We start from the raw sequence: 19,554 nt of genomic DNA, 5'->3' as shown, positions 1-19,554 counted from the left end.
CAGTGATAAAGTAAAACTGGAACTCTCATTATGCTGCTGATGTGAATTTAAAATGGTACAATCACATTGGAGAACAGTTTGGCAGTTTCCTAAAAAGCTAAAGTATTTACAAAGGGACATGAGTACTCTTTTCGGGGGGATGATGGATATGTTCACTATCTTGATAGTGATGATAGTTTACTGGGCATATACGTGTCAAAACTTATGGAATTGTGCACTTTAAGTACGTGTTCAAAGAGGATCAGAATATGCCACCCCAAAATACGCCACTTGAGTATAAAGGTTATTTTAAGTTGAAGATATTTGAGCCTCAAGAGATGCAGAAAAAAGTCTTCTCTGAGCTTCCCTTAACTGCCTAATAGCAGGAACTTCTGAGAAATAAGGTGACGATAAATTCCTCTTCAGGGTATCTACTCCCAGAAAGGAGGAATGAGAATAAAACCTACCCCAAATCTCCAGGGGAGTTTTATGGCCCTGAAGGAGAGGAAAGACCACTCATACCAGTATAGACAATTCTCACCACTTTCTCATTTCCTATTTGTTCTCCTGAAAACCCATTTAGCTTTCCAAAAACTCATTTATTTTCCCATAAGTGCCCTTTCTCCCCCTCCTCATTACCTACTAAACCCAAATTCTAACCACCCCTTTGAGTTACTCATCACTGAGTTTCTCCCACATGTATCTGCATTGCATGCACAAATAAACTCTGTTTTTATTTCTCCTGTTAATCTGTCTTTTTAATTTGTGAGGCCCCAGCACTGAACCTAGGAGGGTATAGGAAGAAGTTTCTTCCTCCCCTACATGTTGTTTATTATATGTCAATTATACTTAGTAAAGCAGGTTTAAAAAAAAAAGGTGTTCAGTTGGGTTTCATGCTGTTTTTCCAAAACTAACAAAGTGAGTTAATCCAATAAAAACAACAAAGAATTACCATAGTTTCAATGATGATGGTGAGGTTACCTAAGCCATCGGTCAGAGCTACATAGCTTCCTCCTTTCTCTAAATGGCCAACTGTCTTCAGGTAATACCAACCTGGTTGAGTAAACTGAGTGGTATGAGCTACAGAAAAGCAGAGACAGACCCAAATAAGATTAAAATGGTGATAATAGGGTTTCTTAAAAAAAGAAAACCATCTACCGATCTGAGTCTAATAAGCTATTTTCTATTTTGGAGGAAAAAATTTGTCAACCTCATGTTTCAACTTTTGAATAATTAATACAGTTAAATGGTACAATTGTGGGAACATTCTTAGAATGATTGGTAAAAATAAATGAATGACACCGTCAGTTCAAGAATATTAATATTCAAGAATATTAAAGTCTTTTTTTTCCAAGAATAAAATAAAGTTATCCCCTAAACCTTTGTCCATCTCTATTTAACCCATCCTAATATAACTACAAAAAAAAATAAGGCAAAATAGTTAATAATACATTTCAAAAACTAAACTTTATGGTTGCAAACAAGTTTCTTTCCACAATCTATATTTATTGGGCACCTCCAAAGCTGGCCCTAAAAATGAGCAATATTTCATGTCCCATTCCACCCTGAAAAAAAACAATGACAAAATTAGAAAAGTATATTAGTTCATGTAGATAATGTGGGACGAACAATTTCAACATTTAAGGCGTTAACCAACCAGGACATACAAGTCCATCTCAACGTTTCCATATTTTTGGAAGAACAATTTAAGGAGTTTAGAATAATGTCATGATTACATGATTAATGTCATGACTACAAATCTCTCTGAGGAAAACACATCAACTAAAAAAGAAAATCACCAAAGTAAAGGTTTAAAATTAAAACAAATTCACTTCAGATTCATAATTCTCCTATAAAGTCATCCTACCTTTAGAGAAATTGATTTTTTTTAAATGATGGTAGTTATGATGTTAAAATGAAATGGTCATAAATGTTTAATTTTTTACAAAAAAACTGTAGAAATAACTTGAATATTATTCAACAATAGGATTTTTATTTTGTTTAAATTACATTCATTATTAGCATGGTTACACCCCTTCATGAAAAAGTGACACCATGCCATCCACTGTCTGCGTGATCTCAACTTCCATCGTGACTAACGATACTGTAAAAAACATTTCGTGGTTCAATGGAATAGGATGCATCGCCAATAGCCCTGTTCATTGTCTTTAAACTGTTGTGAAACTGTAAGTTTAGGCAACTGATAGATATGGACATTACGTCCTGGCTGCTGAGGATTTGACTGATTTCCTCCCCTCCCTGCTGTGGGAGTCTGCCTCCTAGTCTGCCTCCTTTTGCAGTTCATCTCAAGTTCTTTTACTCCAAATAAATTTGTACTGTTTTGATTTTTCCTTTGCATTGGATGGTTGATCTGCTTGGTTCCTTCATATCATATGAGTATTATAAAATCTTAAACATGAGTTCATTTTTATATGTGTATGAGAGTCATGATTTTACCTTTTTCTGAAAATTAATTTTTCTAAATTATCTTTAATCCATGCATCAGTAGATTTGGAGCACAATCTAAAGCCATGATATATCACTTAACTTTTACATTTCCTAATTCATTTAATAATTCAATAAATATAATACTTGTTCATCATCCACCTTTGATTTTGCCAGCACAGTATTCTAATCAACAAAACTATATTAATATAAATAAGAATAAAGTATCTCTAAGACCAATTTTAAGACTTTTACATACTCTGAGTTGTAATAAATCTTTACAAATACATCATTTTATTAGCAATTATCATAATTTGTGCTTATATATTTAGGTGATTATTTAATTAATTTCTATCTCCATCACTAGACAGCAATCCCTTTCTCTCTCCTTCTCCCCCTTTCCTTTACTTTTCTGAGAGCCTGGTCTTAGAATAATGAAGAATGGAAAACAAAAAGTAGTCTAGTTACCCAAAAGATTCTTATAAAACACTATGGGGCAAATCTTGCTTAAAACAGAGACACACACTTAAAACTTACAAACACACATACACACAGTTTGTATAATCTCTTCTAAGTGCATTCTGCTTTGTCTCTTAGGGAGGAATTTAGGGAGTGAGGGATGGAATCTGACCAATACCTGATATCCAGATAGGAGATTCCACCACGTAGTGCCCACTCCATGGCTCGTGGGCTGTCATCAATCCACATCGCCCATATGGCAACTGTTCATAGTAACTAGCCACCAAATTCCAAGCAATTGTCCTAAAAGATTTGTTTGATAAAAGAGAAATGCCAAAACAGCTTGTGATAAAAATGGAAGCCCATAGCAAAAGGACCTTATCAGAGTTTATATAAATATATGTAAATGACAAAAAAATGAAACAAGAAAATATAAGTTGCCTAAGTTCATTCACATTTTGAAAAATCCAGTGTTGGATGCATCTAAATACTTTTAATGATGAATCACATAATAAAAAGTACAAATGTACATGAGGCATACAATTTTTACTAAACAATGGTGTAGCCAGAGATGACTCATGCCCTATCAGTACCAGACGTGTCACAAATTTGAGTCAAATATAAATAAAGGCTTTACCTATACTTGCTTTCCTTTTGACAGTCAGCCTTCTTAATGCCCCAGTTTCGTGACCTAATTTTATGAACTTGTCTGAGCTGTTGCAAAGTTTTACAACCGAGAACCTTCGAGTCAGACTGCCTGGGTTCAAATCACGGTTCTACCATTTACCCTCTCTGGACCTCAGTTTCCTCATCTGTAAAGTGAGGATAATAACTGTACCCAGCTCACGTGATTGTTGTGAGGATTAAACGTACTGATGCATATGAAGAGCACAGAACACGGTCTGGGCTGTAGTACTGCTATGATTCTGCTTCATCTACAAGTATTAATCAGATCAGCTTGCTGGGCTGTATTTTGGTCCATTCTTTCAGATGGACACAACTGGCACTGAACTCTAAGATTGTGACTCTGTGGTTCTCAGGAAAATCCAAGGGCAAATGGGAGGCTCTGGACCCTGGTACTGCTGGGTTCCTCACAGCTAAAAAACAAAATACCCAGAGCTTACCCATAGAATTTAATTTTTCTTATCGAGTCCTCACCCATCATAAAATAACAGACTGACATTCTTCAAAAATTAAAGCCTTCTAAATTCCGTCAAAACAAAGTAGAAATAATAGTCCCAATTTTCAAAAATCCTCACTACCAGCAAAAATGTTAAGAGTTCTCATGATTTTCCCCATGGACTGCAAGATGCATGGTATCTCCTCTGGCTAGTGATAGAAGTACAAATTAAAACAAACTATCTGGAGAACATTTTGTAAAATATACAAAAACCTTTAAAATCTATATGCCTCTGACACAGACATTCATTCCATTTCTAAGAATATATCCTAAGGAAAGAATCATACATGTGTACAAAGATATTTCAGTGTGTACAGAGCTGTTAACTAAAATGGAAACAACTTCCATTTCTAGGAAGAGGAGCATAGTCAATGAGGTATAATATATTTTCCCATCAGTGTTTCCCAAATGTGTGGCGTCACTGGGGCACTGGATAGACCGACAGGGTCCCAGGAGCCTGCCCTGGAGACACCGATTCAGTGCATCTGGGCAGCTGCCAAGGGAATCAATAACACAAGTATCTCAGGTGCTTCCTAAGACAAGGCAAATTTGGGAAATTCTGCTTTCTGTAACAGAATATACATAAGCATTAAAAATGATGAAGTAGAAATATACCTAAATATGAGAAAAAGTTCATAATGCCTTATTAAGTGAAAAGCAGCTTATGTGCTAAATATTATATAGTACAGTCTCAGTTTTGTATTACAATTTTATACATATAAATATAAATGGAAGGACATACACCAAAATTATTAAGGATGGTTACTTCTGGATGGAAAGATTAGAGGTGATATTGTTTCCTTCTTTGTACTTATATACAGTTACTAAATTCTCTGCCATTAGCATGCATTACTCTTAATACTAAATTAAGTTATTAGGACCAAACTCTCCATGATAAGCATCTTTTCTTTCAGAAAGAGAAGAAAAAGAACAAAGGATGTAAGAAGAATGTATCAGCCCTGGTTAACATCACAAAAGTATGTACTGGCTTGCTTTCGCTCCATTTATCATTGTTTTAGAAGCTACTTTGAAGCTAATTACAATTAAACCTTCTCAAAGCATTTAAGAAATGCTTCCCTGAGAAATTAAAAAGAGTCCATGTTCTCCCTTAAGAACCTCTGTTCTGTAACAGTTAAACAAATTGATACGGTGAGGAAACAATCAGGCAGATTGGGAAGTGGATAGTCCACAAGACAACTTGCCTGGCCTTTTCAAAAGGTCACTGTCATAAAAAATGAGGAGGGAAGGAAAATATTCTAGATTAAAAGAGATTTGTAGGGTATGACATCTAAATGCAATGCATAGTGCTTGACTGGCTCTTAGCCTTAAAGAAAAAGCTATAAATGACATTATTGGAGACAATTAGGAAAATTTTAATATAGACTGAGTATTAGAAATATTTTTTATTTTTTTTAAGTTTTATTTATTTTATTTTTTTCCCCCAAAGCCCCAGTAGATAGTTGTATGTCATAGCTGCACATCCTTCTAGTTGCTGTATGTGGGACACGGCCTCAGCATGGCTGGACAAGCGGTGCATCGGTGCGTGCCCAGGATCCGAACCCGGGCCACCAGCAGCGGAGCGCACACACTTAACCGCTAAGCCACGGGGCCAGCCCTAGAAATATTTTTTTAAATGCTCTTATGTATCAAAATGATATTGTGATCATGTAGGAGAATATTCTTATGTTTTGGAGCCACATGCTAAAATACTTAGGAGTGAAATGTCATGACATCTGTAATTTACCTTATACTTGTTCTATAGAGAGCTTGCCAAAAATCATAGAACAGCATGAATTTTACTGTATATAAATTATATCTCAATAAGCCTGACTTTATTCAATACAGAATATACTCAAATATAGAAAAATAGATATAGCTTAGGTGTGGATATAGGTATAGATGAAGCTAATAAGGCAAAACATTTACAATCATTGAATCTAGGTTGTGAGAATATGTAAGTCCATTCTACTTTTTTCTACTTATTGTTTTCGAAATTTTTCAAAATAAAAACCTTTAAAAGTTTTTAATAGCTTACGAAGTCATGTAGCCATTGATATAATTCTGATTCAATATGCGACCCCAGCAGCCTGCACCCACATCATTATTTAAGGTGCTAAAATCTTCAGAAGACCAAAGCTTCTTCTCAGTCAACCTCGCATCCTTTACCGTATAGGTCCCAGGATAATGAGCTCTAGAAAAGAAACAGTGGGAAGAAATGGGAAAAAGTCAGAACATGGCACTTTATCTATTTGATGAGTGAATACAAATACATGTCTTCTTCAACATTTTCTACTTTAAAACAACGGACAGCTTCCAGGTAGACGTCAGACTGATCATAAGCCTCTGCTTCCCATCCTAGTGTCTCAGGATGCCCTTAAAATGAGACAAACCTATAACAACACACAGAATGGGACAGATCATCAATGGATGAGAAATTTCTGTTTCTGGAAACCATAAAATGAATGGAAGCATGTTGACAGATGGAGGCAGCAGAGGAGGCCACAGCCTAGAATCCTCCAAGAGATTAATGAGTTGGAGGCAGGATTCAGACTTCCCAGGGGAAGCAGAGAGCTTGGGACAGTAGGAAAGAAGGAGTAAGAAGGAAGCCAAAACTAAGACTAATGAATCTATTATATAAAGTAGTACTTCCTCCCTTACTCCCAACCCTAGTAGACGGAGGGAAAGAAAGCTTGGCATTTACCCTAATGCAAAAACAAAAGCAACAAAAACCCAAAGAGAGTTCTTTCTTGAATAAAAAAAATAAACTACCTTGGGAAAACTACAAGTTATTATCCCAGAGCAGTGGTGGTTCTTAATCTGGGTGAGCTTGCCTGGCAGAGAAGGCAGGGCAGGGCAGGATTTGCTGCTGGCATCTAGTGAGTAGAGGCCAGAGATGCTGCTAAACATCCGACAATGCACAGAGCAGGTCCCCACAACAAAGAGTTATCCAGTGAAAATATCAAAAGTACAGAGGTTGAGAACGCTGCCCCAGAGTAATGAACCCCCCCCTTAATCTAGCATTTGAGAGGAGTCAGTCAGTTGAAGTATAAATGTATATTTATTATTCTAAGAGTAAAATACTGCCATAATGATGACTGTGGAAGCTATTGATTATTGAATAAAAACAATTAAGAAATTTCCAATGTAAAACAGAAAACAGACTGACAGTTAATACAATAATAAGAGAGCACATTAGCTAAATAACTTTAGGGACATGAGTGTATACTTTTTAGGCCAACAATTATTTACAAAAAAATTAATAATAATATAAGCAGAATAATGGAGACTGGAATATATCTTAATTCTAATCTTTTTAGTTTGGTGTAGCAGTATTCATTACATTAAAAGAATGATTGTGAAGACCTGTTTTAGTTTTTAATTATTTAATTCCATTTAGGTCATGAATCTTTTAAGAAAAAGTCCTACTTGGGAATTCATTATACCTAGCAAAGAGGAATTAGGGTACAATATCAATTTGGCATTCCAGGATTTCATGAGGAAGAAAAGAATATATAATAGAGAATATAAAAAGAAGTATTAGAGGAAAATGAGGTTCTGCCAAGATTTTGTTGAGTCACTGAACTCAGCTGAAAACAGGCATCTATTCAGTATTGTACATATACACTACAGAGACCCCAAGAGCAAGCCAGCACCTAACAGGGTTAAGAAATTATTGTTCCAGCACTAGAATGCCCAATGTGAAAAATCTGACTACTAATCTTAGTAATAATATAATTTTAATAAGTGTTTACATTTAGATTTATTCTTATATCCCAGAACTTCATTCTATGATCATGATATTCAGCTTTGATGCCTCAGCCAAATACTAATTTTAAGACTCATCTGGTTGTCACTCAGCCAAATGTATGTTTGGTGGCTCTCTGGTTAAAATATACTTGTGTGAAAAATAAAAGCCTGGAAAGTAATATGCTATTATGTTACCAATGATCTCTAGATGTTAGGATTATGAGTAAGTTCTAACTCTATCTTTACAGTTTTCTACATTTTCCAAATTTTCTATAATGAGCATGCATTATTTTTGTCATCTGAAAAAGTATCCCTTTTAAAGTTATAGAAATAGGTGTCACATCCCTCATTCGGAAAACAATGGAACTGTTACACTACATTTAAAACCTGAGTGATTTATTAAATGATCTGAGCAAACAAGGGCAGAACTGACACTAAAATCTAGGTCTCTCCCAGTGATCCATTGCTAGTTCAACAAAACGTAAAGGTTCTTTAAGAATATAATTTTTAAATGTATATAATTAGGCAAAACATCTCTATCATTTCATAGCATGATTTTTCAAACTTCAATGACAAAGTTATGATCATGGAAAGTAAACCAAAGTTTTTCCTAACAGAGGAACATGTTTGTATTAAAAGAAAATTAGAACTTATGGACAAGGTCTATCACGGTAGCACCCCAGTTTCTGAAACTCCCCAGTACTCCTCCTAAAACCAAACAGATCAACCAGACAAAAGGAAAGGACAAACCCATTGACAACATCCTCATCAAAACTAGGGCACAGGAGCCCTGCAGGATCAGGACTGGCCCAGGATCAGCAGACGGAATATGGAAACTGTGAAAATGCAAGGGCACTAACAGGTACTCACCCCCAAAGGAGCGGACCCTACTCTAAGTGGAAGCATGAAGAACAACTGGTGAAACTGGGAATGTCTTCATAGGCTTGAAGTTGGGGGTGGATGCCAAAACAGTGAATTCACTTAGAGATCAAACACAACGCTGTGACAGTTTAAACCAGATTTGCCCAATAAAAATATAATGTGAGCCATATATGCAATTTTAAATTTTCTAGTAGCTACATTTAAAAAAGCAAAAGGGAATTTTAAAGATATACTTTGTTTCACCCAATATATCCAAAATATCATCATTCAACATGTAAAAAATAAATTACATTTTACATTCTTTTCTATACTAAATCTTTAAAATCCAGTGTGTATTTTACACTTACAACACACCTAAATTCACATTAGCCACATTTCAAGTGCTCGATAGCCACATGTGGCTAGTGGCTCCACACTGGGCAACACAGGTTTAAACCGTTAATACTTTCTGGATTGGTAGACCCTCACCATGAGAATAAGCAGCTTGAATTAGAATCCAAATGGAATAAGGCAGGAACACTTAGGGTGAGGGAGAGACAACATTTAGACAGTAGGGAGAATGGGGATCAGATCTGAGCAGACCCCAGAAAGTACTGTAACTGCAAGACAGAAATCTGCAAACATAGCGCAGGCCAAGTACTGCATGAATGGAGCAGGGAGGTACACTCTTCTTAAAGGAGGTGGGAGCCTCGGACTAAATATCTCCTGAACAAAATTCCACTATACTACAATGTCCAAAAACTGGAAACAATCTAAATGACCACTAACCAAGAATAGATGGGTAAATTGTTGTATATTCCTACAATTGAATGTGAAACAGTAACTAAAATGAACTACATCTACACCTGGCAACATGAGTTAATCTTAAATATATAATGTTGACCAAAATAAAAGATACTCTAAAATGCCATTTAAATAAAGTTTTTAACAGGTGAAATTAGTCTGTGGTGTTAGAGGTTGTCTCTGGGGCAAAAGGAGAGGCTAATGATTAGAAAGACTTCCAAGGGGAGAGCTTCTGGGTTATTGATAATTTTTTACTTCTTGACCTGGGTGGTATGTCACTGATAGTCACATAGGTATGTCCACTTTGTAATAATTCATTAAACTATATTCTTAGGATTTGTGCAATTTTATGTATGTACGTATGTGTGTCTGTATGTTATACATCAATTAAAAAAATTTTTAAGGAAATGAAATTACTAGACAACAGAAGCATATGAAACTAAAATGAGAGAACTACAGAATAATTATAAAAAAAGAAAAAACATTTTAGAAATGAAGACTAAAGTAAAAGGAACACAAGATAGAATAGACACTGTGGAAAACACAAGGGAAATAGAGAATAGTAAGGATAAAATTACAGAAAAGCAAACAGAAATAAAGAGAGAAAAAAGATTTGAGAGGGGGCCGGTGGGTGGCCTAGTGATTGGGTTTGCACACTCCACTTCGGCCCAAGGTTTGCTGGTTCAGATCCCGGGCGCGGACCTATGCACTGCTTTTCAAAGTCATGCTGTGGCAGTGTCCCACATAAAGTAGAGGAAGATGGGCACGGATGTTAGCTCAGGGCTAATCTTCCTCCAAAAAAAAAGATTTGAGAGAAATATAAAATAAAGGCAATACGCAAAGGAGGTCCAAAATGTGTAACTGGGGCTTGCAAAAAGATAGTCAAAGTAATGGAGCAAAGTAATTATTTAAATTAAAATTTAAGTAAACCTTACTGAAATAAGAAAATACTTAAAATATAGATATTGAAAGGGCATATACTATGTACCTGGAAATGGTAAATAGTGTAAAACTACTAGACCTTAAAGTTAATGAAAAATATTTTCTGGACATACAGGAATTGTGCTGAGTCATTTACAAGGAAAAGAAAATAAGTCTGAACGAAGGCAGAACCACAAGACTGAAGGAGCATCTTGTAGAACAGAGCTGCTCTATCCTCCTGTATATTGTTTTGGACATTTACTTGAGAAATAAGCATCTCTCTTGCTTAAATCACATTCTGTTTTGGTCTGTTAAAACAATTTAAATGATATCCTAGCACATGGAAGCCAGAGATGGAGTCTGACATAGTTCAGCGAATCAGGGGCCAGGTTATACTTTCAATTTTCACACCATGGAAATAGAGGTAATCCCTTATACCGGAATGTAAGATAAGTATATCTGTGTAAAGATATTTGCTATTCTTGGAGACAGTTTCATTGACTAATAGGAGGATTTTTGATTATCTCCATTCTGCAAAGATACGGAATTCCCAGGGACAAAACAGAATGTCTACATGAAAAATTAAGAAAAAGTTTTTAGAGGCCTTAGACTACAAAGAACTCAGTGGCTTAAAGAAAAAGAGTTTATTTCACTTCCATATAATCATCTGAAGGTAGAGAGTCAAGGTTGGTGGAGGCAGCTCAGTCCCAAGAAATCACTGAGGCAATTAGGTTCCCTCCTTTGTCATATTCTCCATGGTCAAAATGATTGCCTCAGATTCCAGCCAGTAGGAAACAAAAGGGGAAAAACAGAATGAACCCCAAGTCTTAGAGTGAAACCCACAGGTGTTACATATCACTTTTGCTCTCATTTCATTACCAGGAACTTAATCATATTGCTACATCTTTTTTTCTGAGAAAGATTGTACCTGAGCTAAGATCTGTGCCTAAGATCTTCCCCTATTTTGCATGTGGGATGCCGCCACAGCATGATGAGCAGTGTATAGCTACGTGCCCAAGATCTGAAACAGCAAACCCCGGGGCACCGAAGTGGAGTGCACGAACTTAACCACTATGCCACCACGCCAGCCTCAATATTGCTACATCTTAACTGCAAAGAATGCTGAGAGTCTTGCCTTGTGCCCAGGAAGAATAGGATGGGTTTTGGAAGACTACTAGCAGTTTCTTCTACACTAGGATAAATGAGAGGTGCAAGGGGAGGTGAAGGGGTGGGGAAGAATTCTGGCATCAGAATTCTCAACAGCAACATGCTACATAAGTAACCAATGGAGTACATTTTATGATACTCAAGGATTAAGAAAATGTGAGTCAAGGATTTTAAATCCAGCCAAACTGTCCTTCAAGTATAAAGGCCACAGATAAACAATAATAAAAATGTAAGAGATGAAGAAATATTGTTCCCATTAGCACTTCCTAAGAAATACAGTAAATATTAAGACTCTGACATCCAAGAAACTAACGGAGAAAACAACAAAAGACTTAAAGGTGAGCTTAATGGTGCTTAATGGTGTTTAATGGTACCATATGCTTAATGGTAGAACTAGACTAAAAGAAAGAGTAATTAAACAGTATATAAATATTACATGTTCTGATAATATATAAATAATATAGCTGACACAAAATAGGAGAAGGAGGAAATAAAGTGAAATGTAAACTACGTTTGCCAATTGGCAAGGAGCAAAAGGTTACAACTTGCAGCTGACAAATCAAGAGAGTAGAAGCTTAAGCTCATGTAGGAGTACAAAGATTAAGAAATTCTGGTAATTAAAATTCCAGTGAAGAAGAGAGAGAAGGAAAGGAAGAAGAGGTCATGAGATAACTTTATTATTGCTTACAGTAAACCAATAGATAATATCTAAATAGAGAGGGAACTAAGAGTGTTGTACGAAGTTTCTCAACTTTGGCACTGTTGACGTTTTGGCTGGATAATTCTTTGTTGTGGGGGAGTTATCCTGTACATTCGAGGTTGTTTAGAAGCATCCCCGCCTCCACCCATCAGATGCCAGTAGCACCTACGCCAGTGACAATCAAAAATATTTCCAGATATTACCAAATATATCCCGGGAGGCAAAATTATCCCCAGCTGAGAACCACTAGTATAAAGTACTAGTATAAAGGTAATCAATAGAACCAAAAGTCAAATCTTGCTAAATAACAAAAAAATACCTCCTTTAAAAAGAGCAAAGAAAACAAATCACATAGCAAAAGAGTTTGTATCAGTGTGTGTGTATGTATATAATAAATCATTAAATAACAAAAGATAATATAGTAGAATAGAAAACAAAGCCTTCAGCTATATCAATAAGTACAAATAAGTTTAACTCATTAAAATATGAAGATTTTTAGAGCGGCTAAAAAAGCAAAATCTAAATCTATGCTATATGCAAGCAACAAACCTAAAACAAAATGACCTTGAAAGGTAAAAAATAAAAGTATGGTCAAAGATATATCAGGCTAATGCAAATGAAAAGAAAGCAGAAGTCTCTATCTTAGTCACATGCAAAGCAAAATTCGACCCAACTAGTATGAGACAAAGAATAACATTTTCTAATGTTAATAGCTACAAACTATAATGAAGATAAAACATGTATTAATATCTATGTACCAAATAACACAGCAGCAACTTTCATACAGCAGAAACTGCATGAGATTGAAAGGAGAAATAGAAACCCACTAATAAGAGGAAACCAACTCTCTTGGTAATCCTGGATAGTTCAAAGAAACAAAATAATTAAGATACAAAATATCTAAACAATGTAATCAGTAAGGTAGATAATATACATCAACTCTTGTATCCTGATAGAGAATACATCCTAATATAATAAGACAAAAAGAAACTCTTGGGAAAGTTCTGAAAAAAAAATGAATAATACATTCAGCATTAAATGACCACAATGCAATAAAATTAGAAAATAATAATAACAAAACAGACTCTATGAGACAGAGCTAAAGCAATGCTCAGAGGAGAATTCATTGCATTTAATACTCATCAATACAGATAAAACGAATTAAACATCCATTTTCATGAAGATACAGTAAAACCCACACTTTCATTTAAATATTTTTTTCCTAGCCAAATATATTCAGGATCAACACAACTTGATTTTCCCTCAAGACTTGAGTTATTTATGAAAGTTTTAACAATAAAGGCAAAAATTATATTCTAATTTCAATGTATGAAATGTTTAAATGTATCTTACTTTCTTTGCCAAAAAAAAAAATTAAGTCTAAATCTAATTTAATCATGCCTCTACCAATTTCTAACAGGAAATAGAATGATGAGCATGTTAAACTAAACTGTAAGGATGAAATCAGTAAAATCAAAACTGTGAGAAACTTTACAGGACAAACAAGTTTCTATGACAAAAAAAGGAAAAAAGAGTGAGAACTAAAAAATTAGAAGAGACAAATATCAACCAATCACAATGTCTGAATCTAAACTGGATTCAATAAAATAAAACTATAAAATAATAAAAATGGATATTTGATAATATCAAGAAACTATTACATTTTTAGATGTAATAATGGTATTGTTTACGGTAAAAAGAAAAAGAGTTCTTATCTTTAGAGATACATGGTAAAATTTTTACGGAAGAAATAATATAATGTCTGGGATTTGCTTCAAAATAATGTGAGGAGGAAGGAGAGAGGAATGGATGGGCATGTGGATGGAGAATTGGCCATGGGTTCATAGTTATGGAGGCTGGGTGATGAGAACATGGATATTCATTACATTATTCTGCCTACTTTTGTGTACGTTCAAAATTTTTCATTAAAAAAAGCACACGTAGGGCCAGCCCCGTGGCTTAGCGGTTAAGTGCACACGGTCCACTACTGGCGGCCCGGGTTTGGATCCTGGACGCGCACTGATGCACCACTTGTCCAGCCATGCTGAGGCAGCGTCCCACATACAGCAACTAGAAGAATGTGCAACTATGACATACAACTATCTACTGGGGCGTTGGGGAGAAAAAGGGAAAAAAAGGAGGAGGATGGGCAATAGATGTTAGCTCAGAGCCGGTCTTCCTCAGCAAAAAGAGGAGGATTAGCAAGGATGTTAGCTCAGGGCTGATCTTCCTCACAAAAAAAAAAAAAAAAAAGCACATGTAGGGGCCAGCCCTGTGGCCTAGTGGTTAAGTTTGGTGCACTCCACTTTGGTGGCCCTGGTTCCGTTCCTGGGTGCAGACCTACACCACTCATCAGCAGCCATGCTGTGGTGGTGACCCACATACAAAATAGAGGAAGATCAGCACAGATGTTAGCTCAGGGTGAATCTTCCTTAGCAAAAATATATACATATTAAAAAAAAAAAGCACATGTAGATCAAGCAGAGCCTTCACACTGAAGAAAGAACAAATTCCACACATACATGTATTCTATTTTTCAAATGTTTATATACATTGTCTTGATAGACAAAATTCAAATTCACTTTAAAAAAAATACTGCTGGAACCCAGTGAGGTCAAAGCCCAGAGGGCTGAAAGGTAGAACTGGACTAAGGAGCAGGGTCAAAGCCATAGTGCTGGGGAGATACGACACCATATCACAATGGACGACACCATACCATTGACACAAGTGTTCACGGGAGAACTCCCAACCACAGGAAGCCTGAGAGTTAGGAACTGATTTCACAACACCACCTTTATCACTTCTAAAATTTAAATACTACTCTGCCCCTTAATCTAAACAAAGTTACATTTTATTACTCCAAATATTAACACAATTTTTTTAAAAGTTACCAATACATTTCATTGTCATAGAAAGATACCAAAGTATGGACATTTCAAAGAAAAAGGAATGAAATATCAGTTATATGTGCTTTAGTTAGGTAAATACAAGGAAGCTGCCTTCTGAGAACGTAATCTAATGGGAGGAGAAGGCAAAACAAAGGCACAGTCAGTGTCTGGAGCAAGCAACCAAAAACCTAGTTTTCAGAGTGAGACATTCCTTACCCTATAACATCAATCACCTTCAAGAGCTCCGGGTCAAGCAGCATAGAAGCAGAAATGGGCTCCCAGAGATTATCACTGGCGATGATTTTCACTTGCTGGAGACCTTGATAGTTCAGCATTCTTCTTAACACCTATCAGAGAGAGAAACACAACATAGGAAAGGTTACAAATGAGTTTTCAGCTGTTGAATTATGGCCAAGATAGCCAAAGAATCTTCAAAAATCAGTATCCTGGATGATAGTGTCAATATTATTTCTCAATAGAAATGTGCCTCCTGTGGAAAATGAAAGCATTATCATCAAGATAACCTACTTAGTGGGAATGTACAAAGAAAAGGAAAAAAAAAAAAGAGGTAAAAATGTTTTGGAGGTATTTTCCCTCTGACTTTAAAATTATGTTTAATCATAGAAAATTTGGGAGGGAGGGTGGAAATTTAAAAAAAAAAAAATCACAATAGTACTACCCAGAAATAACTACTATTATTTTGGTATGCACTCTTTCAGGAATTTTCTTATGCAGACGCAATAATAAAATTGAGATCAAATTAAACATACCATTTGGTAAAATGCTTTAACATATCATCTTATTTTGAGTATTTTGCAATGTATTTAAATATTCTGCCATTACTGAAAATATTACACTTCTTAATACTTTGTAATATTACTAGAAGTAGAAATAAGAAATATTCCATTGTTACCCTCAAGTCTTTCACACATATAGACAGGACAGGCGATGAAATCTACCTGTAAGACTATCTGCCCAGGAAAATTAAAAGTAACAAGCTAAATTCTACCAGGAAATAAATCAACAAAGCACAGATACCTACTCTGGTATTTAGTACTGTACTTGGGCCCCATGAGGACTCGAAAAGAAGCACAAGATGGGGTCCTCACCCTTAGGTTGGCAAAGACACTCACCAGGACACTAAAACTAACAGCATGTACTAGAAAACCAGAGAACAGGTACTTACCAAAAGGTATGGATTGCCAAAAGGTACAACAAGAGCAGAGAAAAGGGACATCATTTTAGCCAGGAGCAGAAGGATCCGATTTCAGAACAGAAGTGGTTCTTGAGAAATGGGTTTGAATAAGCCCGGTGCTCTACACCCAAGCACTTGGAACTGTCTGGCTCAAAGTAGCAGGTGCTCAAGAAATAGCGGTGTAATTAATTAAGTAATTAAGATAAGAAAGAACAAAGAACTTCACAAGCTCTCTTTTCACATTCTAACTTCTCTGAATTAGGGAATTTTCCAAGTAATGTGCTCTTTTAGAAGGCAAATAGTAAAAGCTCTAATCAATTCCATGTTGTATTTAAAATGGATGGTTTCTTAGAACTGATGTCCTCCGGTATTTTAGAAAAAGAGATGAGAAGTAGAGTAGCAATCCAAGTTCATCTTTCAGACAAGGTCAGTTGAGTCCTAGGGCACCCTGGAAGCTATCTGGAGAGATCCTTCATAGTAAATAGAGACCAACTCTCAAGATTCAATAAGATTGAGAATCCCTATCCCTCTACTAAGAAACCAATCTTGAGTTTCATCACCCTGAAATTCTCTCTTATTCTTACAGAAAGGAGGGAGAGCAACGTAGTCAAATTTGCATTTATCACTATATACCTAGTTTTTCTAGTGCTATTCCTAGATCATCACCTCTAAGACTGCTGACTTTTACATATAGTATATATTTGAATAACACTCCAAAATATACAAGTCTATAAGCTGTGTTTTATAAAGTCTCCATCCCAAAGTCAGTATGAATAGCAGTATTTGTTGAGCAAAGCTTTATCTAATATATTTTCAAACGTTGCTTTTATTGTGGAACCTTTCACTTCCTCCAAAAAAAGCTTAGATGGAAACCCTATTTATAAGATAAATGAAAGGGAAGCTGTTCTGGTTGAACTGAGTGAGGTCCCACAGACTCACACATCCATTTCCACCCACCACCCTCAGACCCTAGATGGGACTTTCCAGACACAATTTAAAAACCACATCACTGAAAATCAGAATAAATCATAAAAACAAGATAAATAGCAAAAATAAACTTAAAAGAAATAATAGCTCTGCCGTCTTTACATAAATTGCTTGTTTGTATTGTATTTATTTCTACTCTTAAAAACAAATGTTTGTTATTGCCAGGGGCCATCTTACTATACTACATGGAATAAGTATTCATTAAGCTTATCAAACCTGAACACCTACATTCATGTGCCATTATTGAACTCTTCCCAATAGGCATTTTAACAAACAGGACACAGATTCCAATAAAATCTCGCTACAAAAATGGCAAACACAAATTAAAAGTTTTTACATCCTCAGATATTTTACTGCAGGTAAACTAAAGGTTGAGACAAAAGGAAATGAAGTCTGAACTGTTTAAAACACTGATGACGAGTCTTAGAACAGCAATTAATCGTTCAAACCAGCTAAGCTGAATTAGAACACAATAGAATCAGCAACAGACACTTAACAGTAAAAAAAATAAAATAAAATAAAACAACCACCTCAGTTGCAGATCATTAGTTTAAAAGAAAAAGGTAACCAGATTCTAATGCTTCCTTCAAATGAAATGAACACAACTACAGAGACACATGTATAATCACAAAAGAAAAAAAAATAATAAGCTGTGAAATGTCAAATCGGAGTAAATAAAAAGTTGATCACTTCACTATTAGGACTCTGCAGCACCACCATCCACCTGACTACAGGGTTGTACACAGTACATATGCACTAATGTGGCTTCTCTCTGTGCCCTTGCTGCTCTCATCAGACCTGTACTCACAGCAGTCACAATTTTCCAGTAACAACCCTAGTGCTTCACTGCCCCACCTCCCACAACCACCCCACCCAACCCCCACACTCTCACCACTCCAGTGGGAATGCCTGCAGCCTGCAGCTCACCTTGAGGTACCTGGCTCTGGCTGCAATCCAACCTATCAAATCCCACAACTACAGATTAGTTAAAATGTGCAGTTACTCCAGCAAACATATTGGCCTACTAATGGCTCAGTTCGCCCACTTTTCCTCCCTTGTCTAATCCATCTTTCCCCCAATCCCTTTACCTCTCAGTCTTCACTTCTTTGCAGTGTCATTCCCCTGCTTTAGCAACTTGGTTCCTATCTATCCCACCTTGAAGATTCCAACTACATGTCACCTCCTCTAATAGACTTCCCTAATCCACCTGGGCAGAGGTGTCATCTCCTCTCTGCACCTTCGGACATCCCTGTATATGCATTATGCTGCTAGAGAAATTATGACCAATATTTTAGCCGTCCATATGGGACTCCATCGCCCCCCATATGTGAACTCCTTTGGGCAGAAACATAAGTTTTATTCCTTGTATTCCAAGTGTGCACAATACCTGACAAACTAGGTGTTGAGTAAATGCTTGCTGATTGAATGAATAAATAAATTTAGTGGATATTACCTACTTAAAAACATAAGACACTCAATTTGAAGAAATTTTTTTAAAACCTGAAACAAAATATAACCATAAATTATATTTCTTAGGGAAAATACACATAAAACAAGACAAAAGGAACTGAAAAGTAAACTAGTGAATATCTCCACCTGAAAGTTAAATTGCCATTTGTTTTCCAATGACAGAAAAGGTTATTATTCTCAGCTTTTCCTTTCCTGAAAAATAGCAATAATAGTAGTTACCTCATAAGGGAGGCAGTGAGAATTAAATGGAGATAAATATTTAGGAAAATTGGTTCCAAAATAACACACCTTTGCAAATATTATTTGCTACCTGTTTGCTAATCAAATACAGAAACATGTAACACACTCCAATATAATAGGCATTCCAAAGAAAACAAGAATGAGACGATATACTAGAAATTTTGACATAATGAAAGAAAAAAGCTACATTTCTTCAAGTCCCAAAAGTCTAAAATAACACAGTTGTTTTTATACTGATTATCACAATACCACAAATAATGAATTTTAAAATAGGAAATTCCACACAATAAAATAGGAAATCCCAACAATAGGAAATTGTCTTCAGACAAAGGCAATTCAGGGCTTACACGGAATTATATATGTTTCAATATTGGGAATATAAACATTATTAAGATTTTGCTTGAATTTTATGTCACAACTAACAAAATAAATAACTGTGCTGTAAAAAATACAGTGTTCCTACTACTAATTTCCACGGAGCCATAAAAGAATTATTCACTAATAACTTAAA

At 35.7% G+C, this 19,554-nt stretch overlaps 1 protein-coding gene across 2 annotated transcripts in view; it reads right to left on the bottom strand.

Moving 5' to 3' along the window:
* GALC (galactosylceramidase) overlaps window positions 1–19,554 on the bottom strand; it is a 61,742-nt gene that overhangs the window by 24,923 nt on the left and 17,265 nt on the right. For both annotated transcript variants that reach the window (XM_004426427.3, XM_014784471.2), the window contains 4 exons: window positions 15,368–15,498; window positions 6,099–6,254; window positions 3,062–3,186; window positions 932–1,059 (listed from right to left, as the gene is read on the bottom strand). In XM_004426427.3, coding sequence (XP_004426484.2) covers window positions 932–1,059; window positions 3,062–3,186; window positions 6,099–6,254; window positions 15,368–15,498 — 540 coding nt within the window. The remainder of the gene's footprint in view (window positions 1–931; window positions 1,060–3,061; window positions 3,187–6,098; window positions 6,255–15,367; window positions 15,499–19,554) is intronic.

This window comes from Ceratotherium simum, chromosome 24, assembly GCF_057802395.1.
Source record: "Ceratotherium simum simum isolate JZ-2026a chromosome 24, ASM5780239v1, whole genome shotgun sequence".
Classification (NCBI taxonomy): domain Eukaryota; kingdom Metazoa; phylum Chordata; class Mammalia; order Perissodactyla; family Rhinocerotidae; genus Ceratotherium; species Ceratotherium simum.
This window is presented reverse-complemented; position numbering and strand designations above follow the sequence as displayed.